The sequence below is a fragment of the Vipera ursinii genome, assembly GCF_947247035.1.
Source record: "Vipera ursinii genome assembly, chromosome: 14".
Taxonomy (NCBI): domain Eukaryota; kingdom Metazoa; phylum Chordata; class Lepidosauria; order Squamata; family Viperidae; genus Vipera; species Vipera ursinii.
In genome coordinates, this window is record NC_139527.1 from 6417757 (window position 1) to 6427955 (window position 10199).

Below are 10199 nucleotides of genomic sequence, written 5' to 3' on the forward strand. Positions count from 1 at the left end.
AAGCAGCTGAACTTTGATCATTTTGCATCATGGGGATGCTGCAACAGTCGTAAGTGTGAAAAATGGTCATAAGTTGCCCTTGTAACTTCAAACTGTCACTAAATGCACGGTTGTAAGTCGAGGACTACCTGTAGCGGTTATGTAGCACTAGAAACCAGGAGATTGTGAGTTCTAGTTCTGCTTGAGCTATGAAACTGGCTGTGTGACCTTGAGCCAGGCCCTTTCAGCCTAGGAAGGAGAAAAACCTTGCCAAGAAAACTAGGGACATATTCAGGCAGTTGCCAGGAGTCAACACACACACACACACACACACACACACAACCCTACCTGGGACATTTTTGCCTTCCTGGCAGGATTCCTGAAATGAATTTGAAGAATGTCTGAATATTGTACACAGTGATGGCAAAATAATGCTAATGGATGAGTCGTAAATTGCCTAAAACTGCATCACAACATAAATACAATACATAGAGATCAGTAAGGGGGAAAAAATTGATTGGATTTATTCCCCAAATCGTAACCACATTCGCTATTTGAAGCTGTTATGAATAATTCATCTCTCTCTGCATAGTGGTGAAATAAAATTTGAACCCAAGTCCTTGGTAAAAATCCGTATGTAAGATACACGTACTATTACCATTAGCGCTAAAAACGGGAAGACTATATGAGTTTCTCACAAATCGATGAAAACCATATTCACTGCAAGCTGTGTTTTCTACGGTAACATTCTATTGGCCGCTTAGTTTGCCAAGTGGCTTTAGTGCTTAATCCCAGAGGGTGCTGTTGGCGAAACAAAAGGGGTCTGAAGAAGATCATGACATTGAAAACATGGCTTTACCAGCTGACTGCTTCAAGCTTTGAAGGTGTTAACATCCAAAGTCCTAAACGCAGTCCCCATCATCTCCGGAGGCTCCCAGGGGCAAGACGATTATTATCAAATTTATTTGCTTCCTATATCGCCATGGGCTACTCTAGGAGGCTCACAACTGTAACAAATGAAACGGAAGTTAGATAAAGATAGTCTGATAAATAAAAGCTGCTTCAGAGGACAAAAGCCTTTTGCTCAATAAGGTCAGGTAGCCCTGATGACGTTACCTAGTTTGGTAATGAAACGTCTGCAAGAAAGCCACCAAGCTCAGCCCCAAGGACTCCACAAACCCTAACTCCCTACTGGCGCTGATGTTGTCTAGATGGGTAATGAAACAGCTGCAAAGAAACTACCAAACTCAGAGGGCACCAAGGACAACCCGTATAAAGTCAAGTGGGCTGACAAGGTTGGGTCACACGTACAGGTCTAACTTTGAGGAGAGAACCACCGAGTTGGCAACGCTTTGATACTGCTGTGGTCTTGTACTTCTCGTACGGAGAAGTGGACTCCACTTTCAAGCTTTATGAAATCGATTGGATGAGGGTGAGGACCTGCATTGCTTAGCCAAGCCCTAACCAGGGATACTGCGTCTCAGGATGAATGATTTAAAGAGGAACGCCAAAGTCCTTCAATTCACACTTGGATCATGGTGATGATGTCATCTTGGCAAGCTTCACCATCTCCATCTCCATCATCTTTTTGGCTTCCCCAAATGGTCTCGGACTTCCTGCCGCTCTTCAAGAACTGAAGATCTGGCTTATCTTCTAAGCCCAGTGGAGGTCACCCCAGGGCCTTCAGGCCTGCGTTTGTGTGTGTGCGTGTGTGTGTGCGTGTGTGTACTTGGAATCTGGACCGGTTACCACAAAAGGGGTGGTGTGGATGGAAATTTAAGGGATCCAGTACAACAACTGCAGTTTTGATCCCTTTTTTTTCCCCAGCATCTTTGCCTGAAATCTGCTTAGAAGGCCTTTGCCATCCAAGGGAGGGGAGGACATCAATCTGCCCCTCCCTCGCTCCATCAGGTGTGTTCCTTCACAATCAACAAAAGCCATCCCCAAAGCAAAGTGCCAGCTGTCGCGTCACAGGTGCAAAATAGTGTGTGGATTGTGCAAAAGTGCAACCATCTCTGCCTGTGCAGGCAGATGCACCTGTGAGCTAAGTTTGAGGGAGACGAGTGGTGTAACCTGCCAGTCCTGAACTTGCTCACTGTGGCTTCCCCACACACACACACACACAGAACTTCCTGTGGATGGCATAAAGACTTCACAATCTAATGCGGTCCACAGATTGCGGCCGGATTTCTGAGAAATGACGAACGCTGAAACACATTTATTTTATTTTTATTTTAATCCCATTTATATCCCGCCCATCTCCGAAGACTCAGGGCGGCTTACAATTTAAGCACAAACCAATGTGCTTAGCAATGCCCAGGTGAAGGTTAAACTTTCCAATTCCATCCGTGAAAACGGGGGGAAAAAGCAATGTGTTCGAAATGGGATGTATTTTGCAACCGTGGTTAGAATGGATGCAAAAACAAAACAAAACAAAATCTGTTTTTGCTTATGGGTGCACTGGAATTCTTCAAATTTCTGACCGGGCTAATTAAAGGCAGGTGCCAGTCTCTGGTTCCCACCCTGTTCCGTGGCGTACAACCAGAAAGACAGCGTGGACAGACAGCCCACTCTTGAAGCCGCAGCCCTGAACAGTATTGGGCCTCACTTCCTCTGCAACCTCTTGTAGCTAAAGGAGGAAGAAATTAAAGTTATCGTGGAATTCAGCCTCTTGTTTTATTAATCTGCCCGACTGCTTATGCAGGCTCTTAACACGGATCCCTGTTGCTAGGTCCATTCGGATTCTGTATAACTCAGTTGTGCTATTTATATATCAACATTTATGTAATACAAAACGTAGTTTGCACCTTCGTCCACACACACACAAAACCCCCAAATCAAGCAATCCGCTACCATTTTTATTTTATTTTATTTTTGAGATTTCCTGGAGTTGTGAGGCTGGAGCCAAAAGGCGCCCATTGTAAAAAGAGAGAAACACATCTTCTCAGAATAAGTGAAGAAAAAGGAAGACGTGTTTAAATGCAAGGCCAAGCGTGAGGGGATGGGTTTGATCACACACGATCCAAAATGTCCACCGTGGCGTGTTTATGGCATGCATCGGGGAGGGGGAGCAAACGTGGCCTTTGTGGGTTGTAAACTGTGGCTTACGGTTTATATACGATGCTGCCAAAATCTCGCCGGAAGCTCATCCAACTTTTTTCTTCAAATCCTATGCGTTCACTTGAGAGCACTTGTAAATGTGCAACTGCGTGAAATGGAATTAAAACCTAAGTGAGTGATGGGCTTAACCACGATAGCTGCTTCCCTTCCGCAAATTAAGCAAGAGCTGCTTGTGCGTGGCGGATCAATTATATCAACATTGTTTGATGATCTTGGGCTGGGGAAGATCCGTGGGATGAAAAGAATAGTTTTGGCGATTTTACAGAATGCCCACACTTCTTTAGAATTGTTCCATCAGTCTTAAAAGGCCAATAAGATCTCCCAAAAGTCTTCATTAATATGAATTTGCTTTCATCGTTTATGAATACAGTAGTCCTGGATTTATAACCATTCATTTAGCGAGCCTTCAAAGTTACCACCGCAGTGACAAAAAGGGACTTACAACCGGTCCTCACATTTACAACCATTGCAGCATTCTCCCCGGCCCCGTCACGTGACCCTGTTTGCAACCTTACCCAGCCGACTTTCCAACCAGCCGAGTCAATGGGGGAAGCAGGATTCGCTTACCGACCATGCGATTCACTGAGCGACTGTTGCCCCCCCTCCCCCCCCCAAAAAAATCATAAAATTGGGCAAGACTCAATAACCATCTTAGCAGTGGAAACTGCTGCCAGTTGTGGTCATAAGTTAAGGACTATTGGTAAAATTTATACTCTTTTTTTTTCCCCCACCCCACCCCTTATGCCTCTTCAACAATTGTGGGACTTGTAAAACCCTACACGTGGAAACCCAATTTTTTTTTTCTTTTGGGGAGGGGCTTTGTGTATAAAAAGCAGCAACGGCAGCTGAGATGGTCCAGAAGATACCCCACATTTCACCCCAAGTGGGTAATAGCAGTTGAGGAGAAGCATCACAGCATCAAAGGATGTAAGGTCTCAAGTTCTCCAGAATCCCCCATTGGAGCAAAGCTGGAGTTCGACAAAGCTGCTCTGTTCCTCTTGCTCGTCTTCTTTGACCCCTCCTTGGCCCTTCAAAGCTCACCTTGGCACGTCGACATCCCAAGGTGAAGTCTCTTCCCTCGCCCTCCCAAAACCCTTTCTGCCTTCTCCTCCTCCTCCTCCTCCTCCCAGTCTGTTGGATCTCGGGCTTCGCTCGGCCTCTGCACCTTCCCGGGCGGCCTCGCGAAGATGCGGTCAGGATCTGAAGGCTGAAGGATCTCTGGAGGAGAAAGTGGAATCCGTGCGGGGAGGCATCCAGCTGCAGGAGAGCAGGCCTTCGGGACCGGTAGGTGAGGAGGCATCTCAGGAGCTTCAGGCCTTCCCTCGTCCCCCCCCCCCAACACCCGTTTTCTGCTTCCTAAATCTGTTGCCATCATCTCCATCTCCCTCTAGCTCTTTGCAGTGCTACCTTAAGGGGTTGGTTGACATCAGCCGAGTGGGCTGGCTTCTGTGGGTTGAGTTTCCTGTGCAAAAGAGGTCAGCTGTTACCCATCCCTTTTCCCCCCCCTCTTCTCTCTCTTTCTCTCCCTCCCCCTTTCCGTCTCAATTCCTCCCCCCCTTTTATTTCCTCCGCTTCCTACCCCTTTTCCCCTCCCCTTGCTTGATCTCGCTGCAGTGCAAAGACCTTCATCTCGGGGGCTTCCCCCACGCCCTAGCCCTCTCTCTCCCCCTCTCTCTCTCTTTCTTTCTCTCTTTCTCTCTCTTTCTCTCTCTCTGTCTCTCTGGGTCCCCAGTGCCTCTCGGATACTCTGGATTAACGCACAGTGATGTATAATCCACAGAATGCCCAGCAGTATCGGAAAAAGATTTAAACCGACAAAATACATCCCCGTCTCTACTGCAGCCGCCTTATTAGTGGGGTCAACTTCGCTCTTTTTCGTCTTCACGTAAGTCCACTGCAGCGCTCTCTCTCTCTCTCTCTCCCCCCCCCAAAAAAATCCATCCTTCCTCTAAAAAAATAAATAATAAGGACAGCTACCTATGGAGGTTTTCTAACCCTCTGGGATGTGGGGCTGATGAGCTGCCTTCACGACCAGATTGCTCCTAGGAGAGGAAGGTTAAAAAAAAAAAAGATTTTGGCCGAGATACGGTGGTGCAGTTCTCTCTGTTGGGACTGATGCTGGGACTATTTGGGAAGGGGGGAAGCAAAGGCATTTTTTGACTCTGTAAGTCGATTTCTCTGGCACCTACCTCCTTTTCTCGTTGAGAATTATTTTTCCTGGCCTTTGAAAAAAAACAACACACAACAACAAATGAATTATGGTGGTCAAATTTCTCACCGACCCACAGCTTTTGTATCTGTGTTTGGGGTTGGGGAGTAAAGGAGGGTGTTGAGCTGTGTGTTTTAAGTAAACAACATTCTGGGTGCAGCTGAGCTGCAAAATGAAGCTGCTCTGCTTGGTTCTTTAGGCTATGCCAGCCTGATCAGCAGGCCGTGGAGCTTCCAAATTTTGTTGATTTTCCCCATTCCAACCACCCCCACCCCTTTTTTTTCCCCTCCACCCCCATCTTCTACCCCGTCCTTTTGCAACAAATTTCTTAGGCTGGAGAAGAAATCCTTAGGAGACAGAGGTGGGGTGTGGGGGGGGGGGTGGATGGTGGTTAAATTTTCCAGGATCTGGAGGCACAAACAGCCTGCAGAATTCTTTCTCCTGACCCATCATTTGTATCAGCTATCCCCATTTTAAGGGTGGAGAAGTTGACTTCTGCTTTGGGGAACCCCCGAAAAGGGTTTCTCTTTCCCAAACTGGGTTTCAAAGTTGGGAGTCTTTAAAAAGAAAGATGCAGCCATGAGTTGGCGTGGCAGGGAAAGGAAGGACCAACGGCCTTGGGATTTTTGCTTTGCAAAACCCCGAGTTGGAACTCCCATTTTAGCAGCAAAAGAGCGCTTTAGCTTCGTTTATAAATCCTGTAATGTTTCTCACGAAACGATTGTGTTCATATTAACTCTCAAGACTCTTTTCTTCCGCTATGGGGAAAAAAAAGGACTGTGATTAAGTGTGTGTGTGTTTGTGTGTGTGTGTGCGTGCGCGCATATTTTCTTTTGAGAGCAGGTATCAGAATATCATCTTTTAATGCGTGCCAGTGTGAAGACAGAAAAAAGTGGCAATAAAGGTTAACTTAGCTTATAATTCTAAGGGGAGATTGGTGTGTGTGTGTGTGTGTGTGTGTGTGTGTGTGTGTGATGCTCTTCATTTCCATCTGATATGCAGGTTTGTGGTTTTTTTTTTCTTCCCTTGATTTGAACTGGAAATGTTGGGTTTTGTGTGTGTGGTTTTTTTTCTCGATTCGGAGAAAAAAATGCCTTTTGAAGCCCTTGCAACTTGATACTAAAATGGAATGCCGGCTAGAAAGATAAATGCTGGGCTATCTCCGCTCCTTTAATGGGTTGTTAGCCTTTTTGTGTCTGCCAGAAATGGCCTGGATTTGTCCCGGATGGCAATGATGGAAGGGGAAGTGCTCTTGAAGGACTCGGCTAGGCTTTGTGGAGGAAGTGAAGGATGGGGAACTGGCAACTGAAAGATGGCTCTCTTTTCTCGAACCAGCCCTGCTCAATTTTAACTGCCTCACCTTCAGTCTGATTTTCAGTGACAGAGCAGGAGAAAAACAAAAGGATCAGGACTAATATTCTTGGATAATCAAGCAAAACACCCATGAGGTTTTTTTTTTCTTCCTTAGCTTTTTAACTGAATCTTTCTTTCTTTCTTTCTTTCTTTCTTTCTTTCTTTCTTTCTTTCTTTCTTTCTTTCTTTTTTCCTTGCTCTGTCTTCTTTCTGTTTATCTGTCTCTTTGTCTCTACTTTTCTATCTTTCTTTCTTTCTCTTTCTTTCTTTCTTTCTTTCTTTCTTTCTTTCTTTCTTTCTTTCTTTCTTTCTTTCTTCCTTCCTTCCTCCCTTGCTCTGTCTTCTTTCTGTTTATCTGTCTCTTTGTCTCTACTTTTCTATCTGTCTTTCTTCCTTCCTTTCTTTCTTTCTTTCTTTCTTCCTTTCTTTCTTTCTTTCTTTCTCTCTTTTCTGTTTATCTGTCTCTTTGTCTCTTCTATCTGTCTTTCTGTCTTCTTTCCTTCTTTCTGTTACTGTCTTTCTGTTTATCTGTCTCTTCTTTCTTTCTTTCTTTCTTTCTTTCTTTCTTTCTTTCTTTCTTTCTTTCTTTCTTTCTTTCTTTCTTTCTTTCTTTCCCTTTAAATTGCTGGTTGATTTGTTTCTGAGTTAACTAGGTTGAAACCTATTGTCCCAGCTCTTTAAAATAAAAGGAATAAATATTTTTACAGGAATGACCCAAAAGCACTAATTTGCATCTTGCAAAACAGAAACCAAGTTACAAGTTCGTTTATCTCCCCCCCCCTCCAATGGGGAAAAAAAACCCATTTAAGGCCCGTGTTAAAAAAACAACAGGAGAGCAAATATTTATATACAACATACTTTGTATCTACATTTTAAACGATTTTTCTGTGGACTACTTTTCTAAAAACGAGGCATTCTCAATAATCCTTGAGGAATCTGTTTGTCATTGTTTTCGATTCAAGGCTGTCTTCACGGTTGAGACCTCCGTTGAGTAGATCTAACGCTTTTGAGTTGCAGAAGAGGTAGATTTAGTGCTTGGTAGATGCTCCACTTGTGGGGACTGTTCCAATTGTGGTTTTTTATTTGTTTATAGAGATTTCATTATATTATTGTCTTGTGGAAGGCCTAGAGTGGAGCAGTGGGCTAATGCCTCCTTAACACCAGCTGCCTGCAATTAGTGCAGGTTCGCGTCCCACCAGGCTCAAGGTTGACTCAGCCTTCCATCCTTCCGAGGTAGGTAAAATGAGGACCCAGATTGTTGGGGGCAATTAAGCTGACTTTGTAATAATGCCACTTGGGGTGTGTGTGAAAGCCCTAACAAGCAGGCATATACATAGAATGAAGGCTACTGCTAAGCTTGTAAGCCGCCCTGAGTCTTCGGAGAAGGGTGGGATATAAATGGAATTAAAATAAAATAAAATAAATAAAAGAGCCTTGGTGGAGCAGTGGGCTAATGCCTCCTTAAGTAACCCCAGCTGCCTGCAATTAGTGCAGGTTCGAGTCCCACCAGGCTCAAGGTTGACTCAGCCTCCCATCCTTCCCAGGTAGGTAAAATGAGGACCCAGATTGTTGGGGGCAATTAAGCTGACTTTGTAATAATGCCGCTTGGGGTGTGTGTGAAAGCCCTAATAAGCAGGCAGTTACATAGAATGAAGGCTACTGCTAAGCTTGTGTAAGCCGCCCTGAGTCTTTGGAGAAGGGCGGGATATAAATGGGATTAAAATAAATAAATAAATAAATAAATAAATAAATAAATAAATAAATAAATAAATAAATAGATAGATAGAGTTATAGGCAGGTAATCCTCGGCTTTGGAACAGTTCATTTCAAAGGGACTGAAAAAAGTGGCTTATGAACATTTTTCACACCACCTTTGTAGCAGCCCCCTGATCCTGTGATCAGAATTCATCTTGCTTGGCAACTGGTTCACACTTACAACCGCTGCAGCGTCCCGGGGTCACGCGGTCACTTTTTATGATCTTCTGACAAGCCTCGGGGGAAGCCCGATTCAATTAACAACCGAGTTATTAACATTAAGAGCTGCAGCGATTCGCTTAACAACCGTGGCCAGAAAAATTGTAAAATGGGGCCAACCTCCTCCCTTAACAAACGTTTCACTTAGCCACATAAATTTTGGGCCCGGTTGCGCATTGTAACTCGGGGGGGGGGGGTCGCCTGTGCCTCCGATGGGCATCCATATGAATGTTCTAAATAAAACCCAACAAAATAGCCCACTTATCGATGAGTGTGTTTCATGCATTTTCCAGGCCCTCCCTTGATGACGAGAGTGGGGAATTTCTCTCTTATTTTTCCCTCGTATCCTGTCTATTTATTCCGTCCTGTTTGCACTGACCCTCAAGAGGCAGAGATTATTGGAGGAAGACCCCATTTTGTCCCATTTGGGACTCAACCGATATAGGTAACCAGGCGTTCCTCGGACAGAATTCAGATCGTGGTCCTGCAGACCTCCTGGTCCCAATCCGCCATCTCAAATGAAGTCCATGACTTCAATTACTTTCAAACTATGTGTTTGTTTGTTTATGTAATTTATAACCCGCTTTTATTAGTTTCATACAAATAACGCGGGAGTGTGTGTGTGGGGGGGGGGCGAACATACCTTGTGAGGTGGGTTGGGCTGAGAGAGGGATGGGCCCAAAGTCACCCAGCTGGCTTTCGTGCCTAAGGTGAGACTAGAACTCACCGTCTCCTAGTGATTGGTCTAACTCTAAAGTCACCCAGCGGGCTTTTATGGCTGAGGCAGGACTAACACAAACCTCACCTGGTGATTGGTGTAAAAGTCGCCCAGCCAGCTAAGGTGGAATTAGAACTCACCGTCAGCTGGTGATTGGCTCTAAAGTCACCTAGCCAGCTTTCATGGCTAAGACAGGACTAAAACTCCCCGTCTCCTGGTGATTGGGCTAAAGTCTCCCAGCCAGCTTTCATGCCTAAGGAGGAACTAGAACTCACCGTAACCTGGTGATTGGCCTAAAGTCGCCCAGCTGGCTTTTATGCCTAAGATGGGACTAGAACTCACCGTCTCCTGGTGACTGGCCCAAAGTCACCCAGCTGGCTTTTATGCCTAAAATGGGACTAGAACTCGCCATCACCCAGTTTCAAGCCTGGTGCCTTAATCTCTAGACCAAACTATGGATGTTAGACCTTGAAAGAATTTAGAAAGGAGCCCAAATCAACTCTCTATATAAACCAGTCCCCAATTTCGGTGCCTAAGAGGCCCACCAGGAGAATGACAATGGCTGGGTTCTCTCTGCAGACCCCCTTCAGCCCTACCCCCAAAAGAACTGAAATGACTAAATTTAGGAAAGCTATTCCTGACGTTGGCTCCAGCTGCGGAGAAGCATAATTTATGCTGTTGGTGACTTCTCCTCCAGCTAGCTAACTAGAGACCAAGGTTTCCTCGGTGGGCCAAAATAGCAGGCTGACCATCAGAGGGGAAGGGTCGAAATTCTTAAAGCCCCCCCCCCTTCCCTCCCAGCCTCTTTACTCCTCAATGGTTGGGTTTTCCCCCCCCCCCCCTTCG

General features: G+C 45.3%; 1 protein-coding gene and 1 long non-coding RNA gene across 3 annotated transcripts in view; both read left to right on the top strand.

The window, feature by feature from the left end:
* The first annotated feature begins 7 nt into the window (after positions 1-7).
* On the top strand, positions 8-2336 carry LOC310646791. The gene is made up of 2 exons (XR_014493761.1): positions 8-49; positions 1807-2336. It is a non-coding gene; the product is annotated as an uncharacterized lncRNA (long non-coding RNA).
* Positions 2337-4654: 2318 nt separating this feature from the next.
* ZDHHC8 (zDHHC palmitoyltransferase 8) overlaps positions 4655-10199 on the top strand; it is a 65954-nt gene continuing 60409 nt past the window's right edge. For both annotated transcript variants that reach the window (XR_014493732.1, XM_083373245.1), the window contains exon 1: positions 4655-4984. Coding sequence is in view for 1 of the 2 variants with exons in the window: in XM_083373245.1 (XP_083229371.1) it covers positions 4881-4984 (104 nt within the window). In the remaining variant the exon portion in view is untranslated. The remainder of the gene's footprint in view (positions 4985-10199) is intronic.